This window comes from Penicillium alfredii (assembly GCF_028826965.1).
Source record: "Penicillium alfredii strain IBT 34128 chromosome Unknown utg000005l_segment0_segment0, whole genome shotgun sequence".
Taxonomy (NCBI): domain Eukaryota; kingdom Fungi; phylum Ascomycota; class Eurotiomycetes; order Eurotiales; family Aspergillaceae; genus Penicillium; species Penicillium alfredii.
Window position 1 is genome coordinate 3,264,027 of NW_026622702.1, and position 23,768 is coordinate 3,287,794.

Here is a 23,768-nt window from a genome sequence, read left to right on the forward strand (position 1 = left end):
GGGGTGAGTGGGCATAAAGCACGTGATGTTATGTCCATGTTAGGTGCGCATAACATTGCATAAAACACATGATATCGTCCCAGCCAATCAAAGGGTTTGTGTTTACTCTTCGTGCAGGAGACCAGTGAGTCCCTCGTTTCGCTGGATCTACTTGTCTATGCGGCCCGAGCATCAATGATGTCTCTGGCATCTGTCAGGCTATGTCTCATCAAGGGAATTGTGACGAAGCCTGATAGGCCGATCTTGTTCCATTACTCGCACTATCTAAACGCCCTGGTCAAACTGACCACCACCGGAGGCGATATCTAACGTCATGGCCTCTCTCAACCCGACGACATTGAAGAGGTCTCTTGGACTACCTCCACCAGATCCTGCCGGTGCCCCAGTTTCCTTGAGATGCTTTGCTGCCTGACTAACGGCGGCATACACGGGACCCAACGCAAATCCTGGGAAGACCATCAACCGGAATCCCAGCTCTTGGGCCTCCGCAACCGACAGATCGGGGGACATCCCTCCAGTGACAGCATTGAAGAGGACTGGGGTGGGTTTAAGGTCCTCGCAAACCTGTTTTGCTTGCTCTTTGGTGGTTACACCCTCTAGGAAGGCAACGTCCATGCCCAATTTGATTGCACCCTTTAGCCGCGAGACAGCTTCATTATAGCCCAAAGTTGCCAGAGCATCTGTTCGCGCAATTAACACAATATCACCTCCCGATTGCTTGCGAGCATTCACGGCTGCACGGACACGAGAATGATATTCCTCCTCGGTGACCAGTTGTTTATTACGAAGATGTCCACAGCGCTTGGTGGTAGGCTGGTCTTCAAGGTGCAGCGCCGCAACTCCCGCGCGAATGTATTCGGTGACCGTACGGTGAACCATCAAAGAGCCTAGGCCTCTGTGAGTTCCCAAACGTATATCAAGAGAGGGAGAGAGGGAGAGAGAGGGAGGGTGGTATACCTCCAAAGCCAGTATCGGCGTCCGCAATTAACGGTGTAGAGCGATCCAGATTCGAAATCATTTCCGCATTTTCACGCATTTCGTTAAGTGTGATAACTCCGAGGTCGGGTTGTCCGAGTCGTGAGGCGGTTGTGCCTGCGCCGGTCTAGGGAAGAAGGGAATTGATAAAAGAAATGCTTCGTGCTAGGACTCGGGGACAAGGGTACCCACCATGTACAAAGACTCAAATCCTGCCTGGAGAGCGATTCGAGCAGTGAGGCCGTCATATACTCCTGGACAAACAACGATTTTTTTTTTCATCGGCGAGGAGTTCTCGCAGCTTGGCAGCGGCAGGGGACACGGTCATTATGGCGCAGTAGTGTATGGAAGAAAGAGCACAAAGCTGCAGGGGTGAATGAGTTCCAACCCCAGAAGAGGGAGGAATCTATTATATTTAATACCTGGTGACATGATTCAAGCTCGCAGTGCTCTCGCCGAGAAAGCCCCCGAGACCGATTCCGGGCCGTATGCGGCCCGGGGAACTATACAACGCCGTGCAACTCGGTTAGAACGAAGGTATATTTAATGGCCCAATTCCACAAATTCACAGGTGTAATCAAACCAGATGGTCCTACACTAATTTTATCAAAAAAATATACTTGCCGTTTGATCAAAATGACCGATATCAATACCGCCAGCCTCGACGAACTCATTCGAATTCTCAAACAAACCCGGAGCATTCAAGTGAATGCCGCAGATGGTGAGTGTCACTCGCGAGCAGGATATCTTTCTATCTCCCTGTTATTGTATTCATCCACCTCTTCTATCGATATGTATTGGTATTAATGTTTCGTGATCCTTCCTCTCGCCTCTCTGCGCTACTGTTAGTTGTATGCATTCGAGTGCTGACATATTATTTTAAATAGTCATCCGTCCCACATCTGCAACCTTTCTTGGGCAAATTAGGAGTATTTCAGAGCGGTTAAAAGACTGCCAACACGATCGAGAGAGCCGTGCCCTGGCTGACGTTCTGGAAATATGTTGCCAGCCCAAAGAACTGGGTGGCCAAGGGTTACATGAAACAGACTTCTTGACCCCTGTAAAAGAGTCTGAAATCCTTTTTTTAGTGTCTGCATGGCTGGAGTCTCTCAATTCGGAGGATCGTGCCAGTAATATACCCGCCCCTTTATTCCATCGACCCGAAGGGCGGCGAGGAATGACACTCAGCGAAAAAGTTTTTGCCATGCACGATGTGGATCAAAAAGGCTCTGTCGTTCCAGGCGAGTTGATTAGGGTGCATGTGGACTGGGTTATTGCCTCGGAGGCATCTTGGTCAGTAAGTGTACTTTCCTCTGATCCTATGCGTGCTGCTGAAATCTAACCTATTCAAACCATAGGGCATGGAACGAACGTACGACGATTTAGGGAAACCGGGAATCTTTCGCAATGATCGTTTCTGGCTTGCCGGTGATCATGTCGTTGACCCCCGGATCAACAAGCTCCCCAAAGTCCAGGGCTTGATCGATGCGAGTGAGCGAGCCAAGCGCGTCTTCAAGATGACCGACTATCAAGGAATGAATGTCCGTGCAGCCTGATGTCAAGTACTTATAACCCCGAGGCTTATCACACCCGCTAAAACAAACTCATAGTATACAATCCTACACACGGAGTTTTACCGTGAACGTGCACAACCAGGCATGTTGATTGTTGGCTCGGATTCCCACACCTGCTCGTCTGGGGCGGTTGGGTGTTTGGCTATTGGTCTGGGCGCAGCAGACGTGACACTGCCGCTGGTTACAGGAGAGACCTGGTTCAAGGTCCCGGAGTCGGTCAACATCCACCTTGTTGGAAGCCCCAAACCAGGTATCGGTGGCAAGGATGTCATTCTATATATCCTGCAACAGCTCAAGCGGAATACAGTAGCTTCCGACAGAATTGTCGAGTTTACTGGTCCTGGCATTCGGCACTTGTCCTCCGATGCTCGGTTTGCAATTTCCAATATGACAACGGTAGGTGAAAATATCATCCTAATGGCGCCCGCGTACTAACACTGTCTTTAGGAATTTGGTGGGATTACTGGGGTATTCGTGCCTGATGAAATCACACATTCTTTCGTTCAGAAAAGACGTCTTGCTCGCCACAAGAGTCTCACCACGTACTTCAGACCCGACGGAGATGCTTTGTATGCTGCAACCCACGAAATCGATCTTGGCAATGTCCGTTCCTTCTTAGCTCGATACCCCAAACCGGACGATGTGGTTCCTGTCACTAGTCATGAAGGCATGCAACTGGATGGTTGTTTCATCGGTGCCTGTACTACGGCAGAAGAAGATTTAATCTTGGGTGCATTGGTATTGGAACAGGGTATGAAAAAAGGATTCAAACCTATCACAAAAGGCAAACGAAAAGTTGTTCCTGGATCAATGCCTATCCTGCGCCGGCTGCGGGAACTGGGACTGCTCAATATCTATGAGAGTGCTGGATTTGAGATCGGGATTCCCGGATGCAGCTATTGCGTTGGCATGTCAGTCGATCAAGCAGCTCCAGGAGAGGTGTGGCTGTCATCCCAGAATCGTAATTTCGAAAATCGCATGGGCAAGGGTGAGAGTACCCACCACCAGACCATGTAGATCGCTGAACTAACTTTCCAAAGGGTCAATTGGACATCTCGGCTCGGCGGCCACGGTCGCCGCATCGTCCTTTGGAATGAGACTCACTGACCCCCACAATTTAATTGATGGGATTGATCGAGATTACTGGGACGGGTTGAGAGGAGCTCATAGAACAACGGTTCATATACATGCGGCGAAGGGTCTGGCATATGTCGAGCCAACCGCCTCTCTCAATCCTAATCCAAGCAGAAACATAAAGGATGAGCGAGAAGTCCAAGAAAATGGCCTAACCAAACAGAAGGCATCGAACAGCCCAGATCAACTGAGCGGAAAGGTTCAGCGACTGGAGGACTTCATTGACACAGATGCTGTAAGTCCCAAGTCCCTTACAATATACTCATGGGCCAGATGGCTAACTTTGTATGCAAAGCTGGCCCCTGCTGCTTTCTTAGTGGGTATGCCCAACAACCAGGCTGCTGGTGAACATTGTCTAGAGTTCACTCATCCGGAATTCCGGAGTCGGGTCAGGGATGGGTTCGATGTCGTGGTCGCCGGCAACGGGTTCGGGTGTGGATCATCGCGAGAACAGGCCGTTATGGCATTGATGGGTAGGTATCATCCCATGATCCATAGGTAAGAGGTTGTGAGCTCACCATGTCCAATCAGGATGCGGAGTCCGATTTGTCATTGCAAAGTCTTTTGCCTTCATCTTCCAACGAAACATGCCCAATCTCGGGCTGCTTGGGATCACCATGAAGGACGAATCCTTTTTTGAGGTCGCCCAAGATGGCGTTGCCATCTCCATCGATTTCAAGTCAAAGACTCTGGACGTTGGCGGCAAACAGTTTGAATTTCAACTCAGTCAAATGGAGAGAGAGCTCTTTAATCACGGAGGAATCGCGTCGGCGTTTCGAAACTTTGGTACGAAGCTGTTTGAAGTGATGACAGCCAACAAGGGGTTGGGAGGAATCAACGAGGAGGTTAAAGGTCCCTACTCTGAATTAGAGTGGTAGATAGTTATGAGAATATTCAATTGAGGGATTTCGTTCAAATAATAGTCGTGGCAGTGGATAAGAAACTGGACTTAGAAGCAACAATCCATTTGATGTGCACTGGCGACGATGAAAACCATGAATGCCTTCAAGCCGCACAGGCTGGGGTAAATATACCCAGTGCAGACTTGGTGACCACTACTAAATGCCCTTTGGCGAAACAACGTCTGACTGGCTACGAATTCCCTCTAACATTTACTCAATTTGATTGCGTGAAAAGAACGAGCATAAGAAGCCTGCGGCATAAGCCATGGTGTAACAAATTAGGTAGCCACTATGACGCAGGCCGATCATCAACTAAACGTGCAAGTCGAAATTGCGACCCATTCCTCACCTATTGTGTATTCGGTTGACCAATGGGCCAGAATGAGCCCCAAATCACAAAAGATGCACGAGGGATCTGATCTGGAGGAACTGTATACATTGAGTCTGACTCGCGGACTCCACTACGTCTCCGCACTCGCCCCGGGAGTCATTTGATTTAGGTAATAAATTGCTGCCCCCGACGAAGTCGGGCCGTTTTTACAAAGTACTACTGCTGATCTATAACCCTAGAACTGGCTCTCTGAATGAAAGCTTACAGTAGGTATAAGGGCGCAGAGTCTCTTCCGATAATCGAACTATGTCCGTCCGGAGAAAAGCCAGCACATAGCAAACATGAGGGGGTAATGACAGTTCTAACGGGGACTCATTGCCTAGTAATAAATAGCCTTTCGAGGGCACCAACTGTGTTATTTATTGATATCGTGCGGCGAAAGTTGAAATGCCTTCAAAACACCGAGTGGCATATGTAAGCTACCGTACCCATACTCATCCCAGAGCCTCGTCCGAAAGTGGGATAAGCTGAGGAGTAAGATCTGGACTTTTGGGGAATTCTTTGTCGAAAGGCCACATAGGGCGATGAATACGCTTGTGTCCAAGGCGCTTTAACTGTTGATCAACGCCACCGGGCGTTAATGCCAGCATCCAGTCTGCCGCCATCGCAAAAAGTTCAGGTTCCAAGTATCCGATCTTGACAATCACAATATCTGCGGATCGAGGTTGGAGATCGAGTTTGGTGAAATCGTCCTCGTGATGGTAAGGCTTGCGGAGCTTCGTGATAATCGCAAATACACTGCCAGTGTGTAGAACCGCTTCAATGACCGCGTGCAGATCTCCATACCTAATTGAATGAACCCGCCCAGTCATGGTGATGGGCCCTGAATGTAGATTGTCCACTTCAGCGCCGGCGGTAACTGTCACGGTGGCACCAACACCAGCTTGCACTATTTGATCAATGGCCTGAGGTCCCGGGATACTAGCATAAATCACTGTCGGTCCATTATCCACTTGAAGGTCAGAGCGGGATAACAGTTGCGAAAGTCCCCAGGTGACATCGCCGGATCCTCCGGCAGTTGGATTGTCACCAGAGTCGGAAATAAAAAAAGGCCTAGTTTTCGACACTAAACCAGCGTCGATACATTCGGTGAAGGATCCTGTTGGGGCAACAAAATGAAAACCCCCACGAGCGTCCCAGAAGTACTGCGCCAAACGCTTCGCACTTTTGGTCACCGTATCTTTGTCCCAGCCTGTGACAACCACTACCGCATGATTGCGAGGTTCATCAGCCCATGTGTAGCCGACCCAGATCGCTGCGTCTAATACTCCCTGCGTTGATTCGATTTCTGGAACGAGAGCATAAAGGCTTTTCGCGGGCTCAATGCGTGTCGATGTCTGTTCTCCCGGTAAGAGGACCGGGATGGGCGACCATGCCTTCAATGGCCGGGCTGGGTCGTGTGGCCGAGCAGTTAACAGAGTAACGAGGTTACGGCAGGCGCGTTCTTCGGTTTCTTTCTCATCTTCGTGAGGTGCCATGCGGTAACAGGTAATCAAATCGGTCTGGTGTGCAAGAGCGCGCGATACATCCCCATGCAGATCGAGCGATGCCGACACGAGCACCCGGGGACCGATCACAGCCCGAATGCGATGAAGAAGCTCTGCCTCAGCATCATCGATTCCTTCAACGCACATTGCTCCATGGATATTATACCATAGACCGTGAATAGTTGTAGATGTCGCCATCTCGGCCAGATGGGAGATCATCTCGTTCGCTAATTGTTCGAAAGAAGCCCGCGTCACGATTCCACCGGGTAGGGCGTGGCCGACCAGTGCTCCTCGCCAGTCTGCTGCATCGCCGAGGGATGTGCCAGGATGAAGAAACGCATATTTGTCGATGATTTCCGTGGCGCGACGAGGGTGAAATGCCGCAGCAAGAGTTCTTGCGGGGGTAAAAACCGAGGTTTCACACGCCAGACCTGCAATAGCGATGATGGGGCGTTCTGGCATGATGTTAGAAGAACGCTGTGTTTTGAAAAAGATCGACCATCAAAAATACTTCCAATTTGAAACCCAGGGCCGCCGTTTTCATTGACGAGGCATGGGTGTTGGGCCCAAAACTCATCAAGGCCACACTCGACAAGCGAATTTGCTTAACCCCTCTCTGCCACCTTCCGCGTTAACACCCCGCTAATCAAATACCCTACTAAGTGTAGATTTAATATCAACAAAAAAACACGGAAGAACATTTTATCAACTTCTAAGCGTGATCCCTTTCTTCTAGACAGGGTAGATGTTGTCTGAAACAGGAGAAGGCAAAGTGAAAGTGGATATGCCTCTCCATTACAGCTCCTGTCGGTTATTATAGAAGCTAATAAATAGCAAGTGTAGCTATGCTTAAGAGTAAAATTCAAAGGCCACAAACGAAGACAAGGATAAATTCGACCAGGCTATTTCAAAAAAGAAGGCTTAATAAGAACAACGACTCTGGCTCTAGTTCCGGTAACGCTTAAAATAAGGTCATAAAACATCTAGATATCGACTAAGAGAACATCGCAGATAATATAGCACACCCTATAATATAGGAATCCAGAAGCGGCAATCCATATGCACTAGTAAGGGGGAAAGTATAGGTATGCGAAGCGACTACAATAAGATTGGATGAAAGCCCAACAATATCTATTAATAGGTCCAGTCCGGGGGCAGCACAAAAGAAAAAGGCAAGGGTTCTGCTTCGGGCACCCGTACTAATATATGAAGGGCGACTAAAACGCCCAGCTAGCGCGGGACGCCCCCACTCTCTACTATCCACTTTTTGGGGCGAAATGGGAGCTATCTAGGGGGCGAGCTTACGTTTGAACAGCACTCCTATAGCGGGCTAGGATGAATGTGTATAGATAGACCGACCATCACTGAATATGAAAAATTAGTTTTGTAAGACTAGTGGCCATGTCAAGCTTAAATAGCCCTGTCGTCACCCTCCTCTGACACTCTTCTGCGTTAAACAATCAGACCTTCTTTTTTCTCTATCTCTTGCGTATATCCATCCCTATAGGACGATGAAATTCATCAATCTCCTCCTGATTAGCGGACTCGCCAGTCTTAGCACTGCTGCAGCTCTTTTCGGAGACAACACCACAGACCAATGTGCTCGAGGTAAGTTAGACTCCATGCTATTTTGCTGGCTAGCACAGAGTTGCAAAGAAATTATAGCTCACAACCGTTCCCTTGTGTCTCGCAGGTTTGGAACCATGTCAAGATCAAGTCAGCTGCTGCGAAGGGCTTAAGTGTGATTTTAGCGGTAGCGACAAAGCAGGCCCGGCTCGGCGGGGTAAATGTCGGCCTGAATAGGTTGATCGCGATGGTTGATGGGTAATATACAAGGGGTATGGATTTTTGCACGGGTCAATCCCATGACATAGAGATATTCAAGTGCAGTCACAGGGCCGAATTTGTCCTAGAACCATGGGCCAGCGATATCTGCGAGCTCAAGTCATTTAGTTCATATGGTGTCCCCTAATTCACTCAGTATATTAGGATTGATGGGTTGGTATTAATACTGGCCCGTGCTAAAACCAACAGTTCTGAATAGGAGTCAATATTCGTGGAGCTCTCTGTTTTGGGCTTCACTACTCTTCTCAACCTGCAAAACAAGTGTCTATTGGAAGAAACCAATTGCTACCAAGGTGTCCCGATGTCACTATTGGGAAATATCATGGATTTCTCATGCCAATTTATTGGTGAGAATCCATAAGTATCTGTGTTATTGCACATCTGGAGCTATGGAGCACAAAATATTGAAAGATTCTTATTCAGAGGAGAGGTATTTCTTTACGATGTTTCTCAGCCCTTGCAATTCTGGAAACTTGAACATATAGTTTGTGGTAGTACGATTATTTTGCCCTCTGCCATTCTCTATGTGAGCAAAGCTTCGCTCCGTTCACCCTGATGATCTATTAGCGATCTAGTAAAATCTGTCTATCAGAAAAGGTCATATATTACCGACCAGTCTGCCACATCCCGAGGTGTTAGCGTCAAAGTATCCCCACTAACATTCAACTCCCGTACCACTGTTTCGCACGGAAAATTCGGAAAATTCGAAATATAATTGCGATGATAAACCAAAAATTTCTACCACCTGCGTCTAGGGACTATGTCCCTGCATAAGCCAGAAAATGTCTGCCTGATTTGACGATTTCTGCATCAGATGCCGAAAAATAGAAGCTGTTGAAGCGCGGGTTTTCGGATGCCATGAGATGGACGGAGACGTGGCCGTCTAGTGTATAAATAAGAAGTCCTGAAGCATTGAAGCCTAAAGGGTGTCGGATATTCATTCCAGTTGTGCTGCGTGTGTAGATTTCGAAGGAAACTAGACCCCATGATCCGATAAGCATGTGGCTGATGGAGGCAGAACGTGTCCTACAGATTGGCTTGCGAAAGAAAGTCGAGACGCGGAGGGCTGCAGTTGCTGCCTGCCGGAATATGTGGCGGGTAACTGAATTTTTCATGGTGGCGTGTATCCATGAATCGAAAATGCTGCATTTTCAAGTACAGATTATGGACATACTTTATACCTGAGTCCAAAGCGATATAAAAGAGGTGATTTTCGAGTCTGAAGAGGTTTGGTCCTCACAACCGACACAATCGCTCAATTCAAATTTCCCCAAAAGTGAGATAGGCATAATTCCTAGTTTAAGTTCATACAAGTCTCCGTTTGTGGTAAACCCGAAGGGATCTACGAAGGACTTATACTCCAGCATGAACAATGCGGTGGCACCTCTGCTACCAAACACCTGGAGTCAGACTTCATACTGCAGCTTCCAGTATCATCCCCAGAGCCTTAGTTCCATGCACCTTTCCAAGTTTATATATAGGTTACATAAATGATATGTCGAACTGAGGGGTGGTATTTTACCACTAACGGCAGGATTCCAATACCGTTAAAGTGTACTCTTTGCAACAACCATATCAGCAACAGCAGCAATCGAAGCACCCCCCATGATGTCAAAGACAGAAAGAGTAGCCCCAAACTCTGCCAAAATCCAGTTACGGATGTTAACGGCCATGAGTGAGTCCAAGCCATAGCTAGACAGCTGCTTTCTCGGTTCCACATCCTCAGAAGTAATAGACATGGAGCGTGCTAGTTTTGCAGATATGGCTGCCAGAACAATTTGAACACGCTCACTGGAATCGGTAGCCTGTCTAAACTGTACACCATGATCCGGAGCAGAGGCACTGGAGTTGCCAACTGCTGAATTAGGAACATAGGAGTAAGCCAAAAACAGCGGTGCTTCGAGAAGTACAGGAAGAGCAGCCCCCCTTGCAAGATGATCACTTGGCCTAGAAATACCCAGCAATACTTGACTTTCAGCTGGTGATTGCTGTAAATTGCTGGGGTCACAGTAAATATCAAGCAACGCAAGCAGCTCAGACCCCTCAATGGGCAGGAAGTCTCCAGCCTCTAGACGCTGACGCTGATAGGCCTCATTTTCAGCAATGATACCAATGTTTCGCATCCAGCCAATGTCAATAGACAATGCGTGCTGGCATTGGTTGACACGATAGCGGGCCAGCGAATCCTGGAATGAGCAGCCGCCGGCATAGTTGGAACTTGCTATCATGCCGACAGGAGCAGCAAGAGACGAAAGAAGGATGAAGAAGTCGAGGTCCTTGGGGAGCAGACGGTGAAGATTCCAAGACGTTGCAACTTTGGATTTGAGGGTATACTCCCATTTGTTGAATGTCATATTTTCTTGGAATATGCCGTCTTGCAAAACCATGGCCGCGTTGATGCATCCCTTGATGGGAGGCATGTTCTGGGAACACTCCTCCAGAAGGCGGGATAGGCTTGCTTCAGACGAAGCATCGCATTCTGGGGAGATGATGTGCACACCCTGAGCGGTCAATCGCTCTACGGTGTTCTTTGCCTTTTGCGACTTTGCACCAGACCGTGAGGGGATGATCAGATACTGGGCGCCTCGTTCAACCATCCACTCGATGACCACGATACCGAGTCCACCAAAGCCGCCAGCAACCAAATACGATGCTGAGCTGTCAAATTTCCAGGTCGAGGAGGCTTGGATAAATTGCTAGTAAAGAGGATGGAATGTAAGCGTCCGTGGAGAAAGACCCACTGGTAAGAAAGGACCTACCGGAATTATATCTTCAGAGGCTGCCGACACCACAGTGCGACCAGGGAAGCCTGCGTCCCGAGACTGCTTGATAGTATCTTCAAGCTTTGAAAGCCTAGATTTCACCATCGGCTGTCGGGGCTGGATCTCACGGAATAGTAGAGACATGACAGTTTCTCGAAGCAGTCGCTTCAAGGCGCTTGGAATGTGCTGGAGATCAACGACAGAAAAGGTCGTATTCTTAGCCATCCTTCCAAGTGGTAGGGTTAGATCTGGATTGGAATTCTGGCGGATTTCGAGGAATTGACCACCAGGCGCAAGAGATTCACAAGATGCTTGTAGTACATCATGATCCGTCAAAGAGCTCAGAACCACATCTACACCCGATCCACCAGTCACACGCAAGACTTCTGATGCAAAATGCGGACTCAAGTTGGAAACAATTTTGTCTGCACACAAGCCCAGATCTTTGATCAGAAAGTCTGTATGCTCGGCAGATGCAGTTGTAGCAAAGACCCGAGCACCTCGTTCCTGCGCCAGGCGAACTGCACTCTGTCCCAAATCGCTAGCTGCTGAGTGAATGAGGACCCGGTCCCCTTCTCCAATTCCAGCAATATCGATAAGCACGTAGTTTGCTGTTATTATGGGAGATATGGTGGATATGGCCGTTTCAAATGATACGCTATCCGGAATTCTGACAACTGCAGCTTCCTCTGCTCTTGAATACTTGCGCAAGGGTGCATTCGTGAACATGTAAACGCGGTCTCCCAGCCGGATAGATCCATCACAACTGCTTCCAAGGTGAGTGACTATGCCTGCGCAGCTGTCGGTAAGTATGTTGGTACGGGTATCAATGCGGTTGAAGCCCCAGCAGTGTGCTTCAATCTCGATCTCGTTTTCCTCAAGGGGACTCTCGTGTGAGACATCTTGTACGAACCGTACGGAAAAATCACTTTCCGCGCCCGTGACAGATAGCTCGACTGGCCCAGCTTCAGCCCAAGGAACTTTCTGCAAATTAGGCGACAGCCTATGGTGGAGAGCGTTGTTCACATCTGCGTTTTCAACGGCACGGCCAGTCATAAGAAGACCATCTCTCATCACATACTCCAGCTCCGTCGACGGTGGGGATCTGAAGAAAGAGGCCTCAAGCACTTTTTCCATACAGGAAACAGAGCGACCGAAGTCATTTTCACATTCGATACTTATGTGGACAAAATGGTGACTGGGTTGCTCGCCGCGAAGGGTGCGGAAAAAGCCGTGGGCCACATCATATTCGGGCTTTCTCGGGTCATCGGGGCGATACGCAGTCACCCACACCAGATTAGCCGCATTCTTTGTCAAGTGGCGTAGAGCGTCGAAGCCACTCTCCGAAAGCCTAGCCAATAAGGGCTGATGGACCTCGGCGAGAGAAACATAGATGTCGTTCGAGTTGAAGCTTTCCAATGCTTGGTGCGATTCGACGTCAAAGAACGAAGCAATATCGACTTTCAAGGCCATATGGTCGCTCAGACTTTGTTTAATCTGCTGCGCTATTTCCAGCTGGTCAGGCTGCTGGTCATCCACAAGCAGGGAAACATTGCCAGTCCTTGACAACGACTTATCAACGGAAGACGTCTCTTCCACAGCGGTGGTGAGAATAATGCTCATCAACTGGCAGTCTGAATGCAGATGATCTCGCACGACCAAATCATTCCCAGAAAACCCGTTGTTGCGCAGGCATTGATCCCACATGGTGTCTGCGATAGCCGGGCATTCGGATCGCCAACTCTCACGATCACTCCACCATCCAGGGAGAAGGCCGGCAAAGAAGCTGGTCAAAATATCATCAGGACTTGTTGTTTCCAGCAATATGAGATGGCCACCAGGTTTCAACGCTTGCCGAACATTTCGGATAGCAGCTTCAAGATCTGTCGTGGCATGTAACACACTCCCTGCTACAATCAAGTCATAAGAATGCCGATCAAAGCCCTGGGATTCAAGTGATTGGTCCATATTGAACTTTTTGAACAGAATCCGTCCTTCAGCCTCCAGGTCAGGCCAGCGCGAGCGTGCCCCTCAAAAAACATGGGAGACATATCGGTGTAGGCGTACTCCGAAAAACTGAGACTTCCAGTTCGAGACTCTCGTTCTCGCAAAGCAGATAGAATATGTCCAGTCATTCCACCAGTCCCAGCACCAACTTCAAGAATTCTCATGGCGGGGTTTTCGTGGGCCATCAGATCGAGAAGCCTGGAAAGGCGTCCATCGGCGCAGAGAGTCTTGAACAGAGATGCGTAAAATATACCAGCAAGATCAGAGTTGAAGATGAGCTCCAGAGGATCTTCCTTTCCTTCCAGTATTTGTGGCAACTTGCGAGCGCATATTGTGTAGACCTTCCAATCTGGGAGAAGATTGTCGACTTCGATCAGCTCAGCTTCCACTTGAGATTCACTCATCTCCTGCCATTTCATTCTCTCGGCTGGCTGCAACTTATGGACGCGCTTCTCAAGCCATTTGAGGTGAAGACGTAGATGGTCCGACAGAGACGCTTCCTCCCAGTGGTGCAAGGAATGAACGGTGGCCATGCCCAACGCAGACCTCATTTTGGCAAGGTTTCTCGCAAGCAAAGATTCGTCAATAGACACTTCGTGAGGAATGAGTGACTTCAGGTGGCTTGGCTCGAGTAGGCACACTTGAGGTTTCCACTCGACGTGGTGGATCAAATGCCTCTGCTCTTTGCCCTCTCTGGCTACAGTTGCCAGAGTAGCCCTCTTGATATGGCATAGGACCCGGCCGTTGTCGGTAACAGCATATGCGCTGGCCTCATCTTGGTGGCTCAAGATAGGGCTATTGTTCAAACGAGTATGGGACTTTCCGAGACATTGAATCAAGGTAGTTTCGGGACGCTGCCACCCTGAGGAGGCAAACCACGCGTTCGTAAGGCGAACGGGGACTCGGGCAATTTTTTCATGTCCTCCACTGAGAACGAGGACCTGAAAGACATTGTCCAAGACGGCAGGATGCACAAGACTGCTTGTCTGGAATGTCCCATTCCGAACATCCATGCGTGCCATGAATCTGCTCTTTCCATCCCACCACATATCCTGCAGACGCCGAAACATCTCGCCATAACGTAGACCACTCTCAGCAGCACTATTATATATGATCTGTGAGTCGAGCGACCGAGTACAGGCTTGTTGGCTGTCTTTGAATAGCGTATCCACCTCGTCATCTGCTGGCAGATTCGCGGCTTGGGTATTGGGTGGCGTGTCGTCAATTTCGACTTGAACAATTGCATTGGAGCACGAGGTCCATCGGTCACGATAATAGGAAAACACTGCAATGTCGAATACAGGGTTGGTATGACTCTCGGTCTTTACAGGGCGCAGGCGGACCTGAGTCTCTGTTCGATCCTCCCATCTCTCGGGAACGATAATCGGGCTCGTGAATTCGATCTCTTTCACGAAGTAGCCTCGGATGTGGTATTTAGACGGCACCATCTGTCGAGCAGCCTCAAGAGCTAGAAGTAGTATGCCCGATGCAGGAAAGAGGACGGTGTTGGTGATCTAAAATGAAATCAGCATCGCTGTCAAGATCATACCCCAACTGGTTTTGTCTAATCTCACCAAGTGCTGGCCCAGCCACGGAGTAGATTCCACGGCTAGGAAATTACGCCAACAAGGCTCGAAAGGATTCCAGTCAGAGACAGGGGCTCCCAGCAATTCGCCATCAACAGCGTTTCGAAGTCTGAAGTCTCGACTAATACGAGACTCCTTCCAATAATGGTTTGATCGATCGAAAGGATAGGGTGGGCAGGAGACGAGGAAGGGAGGCTGCGAATCCACAGAGTGCTGGTTGATTGCTGCAATAGACACTTCATGCCCAAGGCAGAACAAGTGACCTGCAAGCTCCAGGGTTGATTGGACAGCCTTTTGCGATCGGTGAAGAACACTGAAATACCCAAACCCTTTCTTTTGGTTGTCAGGCTGGTTGATAGTGTCGTTCACTGGCCGTCGGAGCGCTGGGTGGGGCCCAATTTCGACGATATCGGTGATGCTCCCAAGCCCGACTTTGAGCGTGGATGAATTTTGCAAAAGGACCTGGACTGCATCGGTGAAATGAACCGGAGAGACCAGGTTGTCCACCCAGTATTGCGCCATGGCGAGAGCCGCTGGACGAACAGCTTGGCCGCTCACGGATGAAACCATCGGAGGCAGGATTGATTTGGATCGCTCACACAGATCGACACTTTCGAGAGTCCCGATGCAAGCATGATATTCATCCGAGATAGCCTTCATCGCAGGGGAATGGTATGCAACACCGGTATTGAGCTTCTGTGCGAAGATGCCATCTACATCGGCTTGCAATTTAATGGCGTTGATGACCCGGTCAGACCCAGAAAGAGTGCAGTTAACCGGACTGTTGAGGCAGGCGATGGTGATTTGTTCAAGAGCCTCGGACTGGAGCTTCTGCAGGTACTTCGTCACGTCCTTCTTTGCCAGATTAATCGAGAGCATGGCGCCTGGACTTTCAGCACTGGCTTGTTGCAGTTTCCCAGTCAGCTTGCCGCGGAAATACGCCACTTTGCAGGCAGAGGACAGGGATAATGCTCCGATCGAGTACCTGATGTAGGATGAGATTGTTAAATTGGGTCAACTTCACGAGGGATCCGGTGCCCTATACGTACGCCGCGGCAATTTCACCTGATGAGTGACCAACAACTGCCTTTGGGACAATCCCAAAAGACTTCAACAGCTCGACCAAAGCAATCTGCAAGGCTGTCGCCAGAGGCTGACTGTACTCGGGTAGATTGATATGATCCGGGTTGTGGAGCTCATCTATAAAGCAGTCAGCAATGGCGCTTGGCACAACAGCTTCTCGCTATGCCGCGTACCAAAGACAGACCATGCACATCCCAGATCAGAGAAATGCTGGTTTATTTTACTCAGTGTCTGAGTGAACACTGGGTATTGGATCAGCTCCAATCCCATTCCAAGGTACTGGGCGCCTTGACCAGTGAAGACAAAGGCTAATCCAGCTTCAATGGAGCTCCGAACGGGCTTAATTGGTGAAATGGTCTTTTCGAGTTGCCCGTCTTCGGTGACTTGAGTCACAGCGAATCCTCGCCACAGCATCCGGCTGCGACGGTTGCCAAGCGTGAACGATAGCTGGTGAAGCCCAGCCTTGTCATCGAGTACACTGCTCGCGAAAAAGGCTTTGTAGTTGTTTGCCATGCGTTCCGCAGCCCTTTTATCAGACGCCGTCCACACCAGTAGCTGTTGTTGACTGGCTTGGACAGCAGGCATCTCGACTGGCCGGAGCATAGGATCCCCGTTGCCAGTGCCATTAACTTGCTCGTTGCCATTCAGATGCATGTCGGAAGTAGTAATGCCGTTCTGAACTTCAGCTGTCTGTCTCACCTCGGTTGCGCCACCAGGATGCATGGCGGTGCAGTGATTACCAGCCAAGCCATACTGCTGCAGATAGCTCAGCGCATCGTCAAGGATAACATGTGTGTTCGATCCTCCGAATCCAAATGAGTTGACTGAAACTCGGCGAACGCCACTGCTGGGCCAGGTGATGCGCTGGTTTGGAATCTGGATGATATTCACATTAGATCGCTGACATGACCATATCTGTGGGGTTATGGACCTCAATGTTGAAGAACTCCGCATCGATGGCGGGGTTTACTACCTCAAGAAGGGCACTCGGAGGTATTATCCCCTTCTCCAGGATCACTGGATGAAGTTAGCGCGTCCCGTGTTGAATGAATGAAGGCAAGCGAGGGATGCAAACACACAAATTGCTTTTACTAGGCTGGCAAGTCCACTGGCGCCTTCGAGATGCCCAATGTTTGCTTTGATAGATCCACTGATCGCCGATTAGTATGCCTGCTTGATCCGCGAGGCGTTGTACCTACACATAGAGAGGGCACTTCGATGATCGAAGCTTCCGAAATACTCGACCAATTGCCTTGATCTCGATGGGGTCACCAACGGGGGTTCCAGTTCCTATACGAAGATATGTAAGCTTCCTGAGCCTGTGCATGCATAAGATGACTTACCATGAGCCTCAACATATCGCGTCTCATGAAAAGGAAGATTGGCCTGTCTGTATACGTGGCGAATCAAGTCTTCCTGTGCCTGAGGGCTTGGCTGGGTGAGTGCTGGGCTATGGCCATCTTGATTGGAGCCCGTCGAACGAATGATGGCTCGAATCATATCACCATTTTGCACGGCACCTGAGATAGGCTTGAGAACAAAAGCAAGAATTCCCTCTCCTCGAGCATATCCATTCGCGCGGTGGTCAAAACTATAGCTAAGACCGTCCGGGGATAGGAACCCCCCACGGGTTAAAATCTGAAAGATGGATGGATCGAGACATAGGTTTGACGCGGTGACAAGCGCCTGGAAATAATTAGTCTCTGCGATATAGACACAATAGAGATGCAAACTTACGCATGAGGCATCCCCACTGTGCAGAACTTTGCATGCCATGTCAATCGCTGACATACTGCTAGAACACGCTGTATTGACGTGTATGCTGGGCCCTCGAAGGTCGAAGTACCAGCTCACTCGATTTGGAATGACGCATGGAACAGTGCTGCCGGTGGCCACAGTCCGATCCACATTCTCAGGATCCATAGCTGTCATGCGGGACTTGTCTTCAAGCATGGAGGCTGAGAAAACCGCGGTCTTTGATCCTTTGAGCGTTTCCACGGGGATTCCAGCTATTGGTGAGGTTAGCATCATGGTTGAAAAAGCGAGAGCCAGTTGGCTTGCCCTTTTCAAAAGCACGATATGACTCTTCCAATGTCCATCTTTGCATCGGATCCATTGATGCTGCCTAAGATCCTTGGGATTAGTATTCCTTCGATACGACAGCTGGGTCACGGTACCTCTTGGGCTGTCACCGAGAAGAAGGGTGCATCGAAAGCTCCAAGGTCTTCATTGAGAAGATGTGCCCCCTGAGCCGGGATCTGATCTGAATAAGTATATGGTAACTGTTACTTGTCAAGGGACGTACATTAGTGGGTGAATCTTTCACAAATGAGCCAGCGTTTATTCGAGACTCTGGCCATTCAGCCCTTAGATTGCGCTGAGAATCGAGAGCTTCCCAAAGGGAAGTATCATTGTCAACCTCTTGTGGAAGCCTGTAGGAGTATCCGATAATTGCGATGCCGTTTGCTCCAGACATTGTGTCAGGTGAATTGTTTTCGCTAGGGATGATTGAGATTGCTGTGTAGGCGTTTGATTCAGTATAATATGCCGTTGAATGAGAAAAATAGTGCAGTATAGGAGAAATTAAATTTATACCTAAGCAATTCTGGTGTCATAGTACAGCTCGGGATCAAACCCCGCATTTCATGTCGACCCTATGCCATCATGTTTTGCCGTTTGTGTTGTTCTGCATGTTTTTGCCACGCGGTATATAGCTCTTATCTGGGACTGCGACTGCTTCGTAACATAAGTTTAGCCTATCACAAATCCCGGTGCTCGCCAACAGATGAACTAATATGCATAGTTGATATGGGTGGTGATACAAAGACGTGATCTAGGAATCTAAACAAGTATCATCTTTGTAGTCCCTAACAAACTGCAGGTTCCACAAAACCAACAGCAGTATGTGACTAACTCCCAATTCAGGATGCACTAGGTATCAGTCACAATCTTGAGCCTATCAGAGATCTTGGAATTCTTTTCAGATATGCAACAGACCACCGAACCCCGGCATCGTTTCAGTTACTATCAAACTTCCCCTAAACTAGAGAGCAAAACAAGTAGACCTAGCTATCAAGCTCTTGAGCCCTACTGATTGTCCTTTCAATGGATCTCAGTGTTGCATCGAGCTCCGTTGACTTGGACCAAGGGATCTTGTGCCCCAGGTTATGCCAAACCACCTCGCATGACGACTGGTCGCAGATCCGGACCAACGCCTGCTGAAAATCACCCGTTTGAGCCAGGAGAGGCGCCAGCGGTGAGAGATTTCGTAAGCGATCAAGGCCTTCCTCCACGATGATTGCCGTAGGCACATTGATCACCACCCCATCCGTATCTGGGTCAATGCAGCGCATAGCGCCACCCCGCAATAAGTTCGGATCCAAGGGCAGCCCACTACTAAAGAGGATGCCGCATTTGAAATCGGCGAATGGATTCCTAGCATCTTCAACCAGGAGTGTAGCTGCCATAATGGCACCCTCGGAAAACCCCAGCACCCCGTCAAATGGTCCATGCATCGTCACATAATCCACCAAGGCATTAATGGCATCTTGGACTTCACCAACATCATTGACCCTGCTGGGGAGATACCCATAGAAGGTTTCAGCTAGGGCAGCAGCCTCTACTAAGGGTTAATCAACGGGCTTTGGGCCAGCCACAGGATGAGAGAAACCAACCCTCGCTTGCTTCGGTAGCGACCATGCCATCAATAAATACAAACTGGTGGCCATTCAGTTCGTCTCGGATCTTGGCTATGTTTGAAGTCAGAATAAATTCCTTTTTCTTTTGAGGCGGGCCATTGATGGAAAGGTCTGTACCACTTTGGATCTCCAATATCTAGGCAGAAGAAATGCTCAGCTGCGGCTCAGGAAAAGTGGTAAAAGACAAACCTTGGAGTTGGTACCCCTTCCGTGTAGACAGAGGAATCTCATAGTAGTTCACTTGTTCTGAAACTGGCTGGGCCTAGAGAGATAGGACTGAAGACTGCTTGCCTAGGAATTACCTAGGCTGGAGGACAGGTAAGAAAGAACGACATATGCATGCAGAGAGATCTTAGAAACGGGACAAGGAAAGTGGTGTTTACCCAGATATTTGGTGGACTGGTGTCCTGAATCAAAACATACAGCCAGTTGTAGACATTCGGGTGAACACCTTCCACTTGGGGAATGGATATTCATGCAGTCACTTGTTGGGGATTTCTGTGCAACAACACTAAATATTGTGGCGACATATGTGTTGTCTTTGCAGTTCCTCGTATTAAGTACTAATCTGAATTCTCAACAGTGCTGGCAATATATGTATGCGGTTACGACTTGGGAATGGTTTATACTCCCTATATCAAACTATCGAGATTAGGCAAGAGACAGGGATGCGTGGACTACGTAGCTTAATTGCATCACAATAAAGAGGGGGTGTCTGTTTTGGCGTTGGGGCCGACACACTTTCTTAAATCTTCTAGCCACATATTCCACCTTGGCCTCTTTTCAGGCCTCAAGCTCAGTTCATATTACTAATATCCAACCTCCCCTCTGCTATTATACCCTAACTAGCAGGGAATGCCGTCGGTATCGGTCGGAAAACGCCGCCAGATTTCGTCCGAGCGTCCGGGGGGTGCCGGTCGGTCTTGGCGGGTATCAGCTATTTCGGCAGGTGGATCCGGGTATCGGGCAGGTAATTAGGCCCGACCGATACCGTGGCGGGGCGCGCGAGGGTATCGGGCAGGTAATTAGGTCCGCCCGATACCGTCGTAGGGCAGAGGGGGGGGATCGCTCCTAGCAGGCTATCTAAAGGGGGTCGAACACAAAGATTTTTAGATAGTAATATTAATCATCTAGAACTCTCTCTATATCGAATCTTAGTAGTATCGCTATAATAGATAGGGTAGGAGATAGAAAATCGCGAACTCGCGATTTTGATAGGGGATACCAAAAAATAAGGAAGAACAATTTCCCTCCCTCTCTCCCCTCCCTTTCAACTTTTCAACCCCTACGGCTATAGTCCCTAAACTAAATCAACTGTACAAAAGAGATTATATAATAAATAGTAAAGTAACAGAAACAGAAAGAATAAGATAGGCAGAGAGAGACAACTATTATTATTTAGGTAATATTAAATATTAATCAATTATTATTAAAAAAAAAAGGTCAGAAGGCCCACGGTCATATCTATAGTAATACGAGCATCATAAATACCATCACTAGCATCACCGGCCTTACTTCAGCCCTTACCTTAAAACTAGGATTTTAAGATATATAGCGATACTACTTTATAAAACTTAGAACCCTAGTTCTAATATTAGTAGTATCACTACTACTAATATTATCGCCGATCACTAGCATCTAATTTTCATAAAGTAAATAGCTCGAGGACAGCCGTACTCTATCTAACTATAATATCCAGAAGGAGTCTACCCTATACCTAGTCTTACGCCTACGTAGTAGTATATAAATCTATATATTTCCCAGCTATCTACCTCTATTATTTAGTTTATACTAACTTTTCCTATAGTCATTAAGACTCTTACTAGTAAGACTATTACCCTCGAGGTAAAGTCCTCCGATACTATTAATAATATTAAGTCAAAGATTCAGGATAAAGAGGGCATCCCGCCTAATCAGCAGCGCCTAATTTTCATAGATAAATAGCTAGAGAATAGCTATACTCTATCCGACTACAATATCTAAAAGGAGTCTACCCTATACCTAGTCCTACGCCTACGCGGTAATATATAGATCTATACGTTTCCCAGCTATCTACCTCTATTATTTAGTTTATACTAACTTTTCCTATAGTCGTCAAGACTCTCACCGGTAAGACTATTACTCTCGAGGTAAAGTCCTCCGATACTATTAATAACGTTAAATCAAAGATTTAGGATAAAAAGGACATCCTACCTAACTAGCAACGCCTAATTTTCGCAGATAAACAACTAGAGAATAGCCGTACTCTATCCGACTACAATATCCAGAAGGAGTCTACCCTATACCTAGTTCTTCGCCTACGCAGTAGTATATAGATCTTCGTTAAAACCCTCACTAGTAAAACTATTATACCCCTAAGATTAAGTCTAGCATTATCTATCGATAACGTTAAGTCCAAGATCCAGGATAAGGAAGGCATCCCGCCTAACCAGCAGCATCTGATTTTCGCGGGGTAAGTAGCTTAAAGATAATCGTATCTTTTCCGACTACAATATCAACATAAATAATAACGCTAATAGTATTACTAGTATTACCGACTAGTATTATTATTACTAGTATTTAGTATTATTAATATTACTAGCCTTATTTTAGCCCCTACCTTAAAACCGGGGTTTTAATAATATAGATATAAGTACTTAAAACCCCGGTTCTAATATATTAGGCCTTTATATCCTCTATATAATATCTACTATAATAAAAACTTCTTAATAAAATAGAGTCATATATCTAATCAATAATACCGCCCTCGAACCGGAGTAATATAATTCCGTCCTTATTTAGGAAACCACACTATAGGATATAAACACCTTAATACCTTATAAACTTTCCTTTCTAGGCAATACTATTATATAAAACGGCACCGGGTATTACCTATCTAGCTAATATCCTATATAGCGGCACCGGGTATTGCCTATCTAGCTAATACCCTTATATAGCAGCACCGGGTATTACCTATCTAGCTAATACCCTTATATAGCGGTACTGGGTATTGCCTATCCAGCTAATACCGTCCTAAGGCACCTAGGCAAAAATCCTAGTTAAGATACCCTAAAGCCCTTCAAAATATAAACCTATATACCCTATTACCAATATTTTTGGGCACCCTATTATCTTATACCCCTATCATCCTACGTAAGAAATACATAGCCTTAGTAACAGTAGTATTAGATTCCTTATATATATAATAGTACGCCTTCGATCCTTAACGCGTCTATTACTACTAAACTACTATTACTGACAAAAAAAAAGAAAAAGAAAAAGAAAAAGATCACGAAAAACTAAATCCCATAAGAATCGCTCGACCCCCCCCTAACCGAACGCCCTCCCTATTAAGTATATTTCTATCCTTTTTTTTTTTTTTTCTTATTTTCTTTCTTCCCACGCCCTCCTATTAATACCGCTTACCGGTTTCGCTACCGAAGCACCCCAATCCAACGCCTAGTTATAAAAGTTAGAGATATTAACGTAGGCTTAGCGACCGACAAATCACTATCTATATTACTTCTATCTATCTTAGTATAAGACCCCCCCTCGCTAGATATTAACCCCTATTATAATAGACTTAGTTAATAGATAACCTAGATTAGTCTCTCGCTTAAGATATACTAAAGGCCGATACTCTATCCGTCTCTAGATTATCCCTATCGAAAAAGGCCGAGTAATCGGTAAGCTTACCCTCCGAGGCCGTAGAGATAGCATCACTATCTTTATCCTACAGTTAGATCAACCTGTCGACTCTAGGAAGATCGCCTAGTAAAGAAAAAAAGGGCGTACCTTAGCTACTAGATAATCTATATAGGCTACCGGTCTTTCTATCAACACAACGGGCGGAACTCCAGTCTCTAAGATTATACCTAGAGACTATCCAAATTAGTAATCTAGCCTATATTAGGGGATAAAGATAGAGACAGAGCTACCCCCTTAATACCTACCGATACCTATCCTAGAACTGGGGTTCTAAGACAGACCTTAAAACCCCGGTTCTAGGATAGGTGATCGATTAGTAGGGTTATCAATAAGCAAGGATCTAATCAGCCATATATATATTTACCACGTTTTTTCTTCTATCTACTATCACTAGAGGAGGAGTCACTACCACATCATTATTTCCCCCTAGCCCCGTTAGTACCGCTATTATCGTTATTATTATCGTTATCGTTATTATCGTTACTACTATTATCGCCACGCTCCGCTCTCTCCCTCTTCTCTTTCACAGCAGCAATAGCAACGGCCGCCGCCTCCTCGTCCTCCTACCGAGTCACACAATTTATCGTACTATATTTATTTAGGGTCTTTTTAGGGGAATCGCTAAGAAGGATATCGA

At 47.5% G+C, this 23,768-nt stretch overlaps 5 protein-coding genes across 5 annotated transcripts; 1 reads left to right on the forward strand and 4 right to left on the reverse strand.

Annotated features, from left to right (window-relative positions):
• Window positions 1-264: 264 nt before the first annotated feature.
• Window positions 265-1,036, reverse strand: NUU61_004660 (isocitrate lyase/PEP mutase family protein; the record flags this gene model as incomplete). Its single annotated transcript, XM_056655242.1, has 2 exons — window positions 265-887; window positions 958-1,036. 2 exons carry the CDS (start codon window positions 1,034-1,036, stop codon window positions 265-267), a joined length of 702 nt encoding a protein of 233 aa, XP_056513269.1.
• Window positions 1,037-2,152: 1,116 nt separating this feature from the next.
• acoC (uncharacterized protein) lies at window positions 2,153-4,561 on the forward strand (the record flags this gene model as incomplete). The annotated part of the gene is made up of 7 exons (XM_056655243.1): window positions 2,153-2,272; window positions 2,334-2,516; window positions 2,586-2,945; window positions 2,997-3,537; window positions 3,590-3,918; window positions 3,979-4,156; window positions 4,215-4,561. The coding sequence occupies 7 exons, from the start codon at window positions 2,153-2,155 to the stop codon at window positions 4,559-4,561; spliced, it is 2,058 nt and encodes a 685-aa protein (XP_056513270.1).
• An 849-nt stretch (window positions 4,562-5,410) lies between these two features.
• NUU61_004662 (M81 family metallopeptidase) lies at window positions 5,411-6,925 on the reverse strand (the record flags this gene model as incomplete). The annotated part of the gene is made up of 1 exon (XM_056655244.1): window positions 5,411-6,925. One exon carries the CDS (start codon window positions 6,923-6,925, stop codon window positions 5,411-5,413), a length of 1,515 nt encoding a protein of 504 aa, XP_056513271.1.
• A 2,930-nt stretch (window positions 6,926-9,855) lies between these two features.
• NUU61_004663 (type I polyketide synthase) lies at window positions 9,856-18,222 on the reverse strand (the record flags this gene model as incomplete). The annotated part of the gene is made up of 14 exons (XM_056655245.1): window positions 9,856-11,004; window positions 11,068-12,980; window positions 13,055-14,591; window positions 14,652-15,648; window positions 15,713-15,863; window positions 15,920-16,622; window positions 16,678-16,763; window positions 16,826-16,896; window positions 16,946-17,036; window positions 17,090-17,432; window positions 17,484-17,755; window positions 17,823-17,871; window positions 17,924-18,004; window positions 18,052-18,222. 14 exons carry the CDS (start codon window positions 18,220-18,222, stop codon window positions 9,856-9,858), a joined length of 7,614 nt encoding a protein of 2,537 aa, XP_056513272.1.
• Window positions 18,223-18,811: 589 nt separating this feature from the next.
• On the reverse strand, window positions 18,812-19,675 carry NUU61_004664 (Serine hydrolase FSH; the record flags this gene model as incomplete). The annotated part of the gene is made up of 3 exons (XM_056655246.1): window positions 18,812-19,365; window positions 19,421-19,580; window positions 19,634-19,675. The coding sequence occupies 3 exons, from the start codon at window positions 19,673-19,675 to the stop codon at window positions 18,812-18,814; spliced, it is 756 nt and encodes a 251-aa protein (XP_056513273.1).
• Window positions 19,676-23,768: the final 4,093 nt, after the last annotated feature.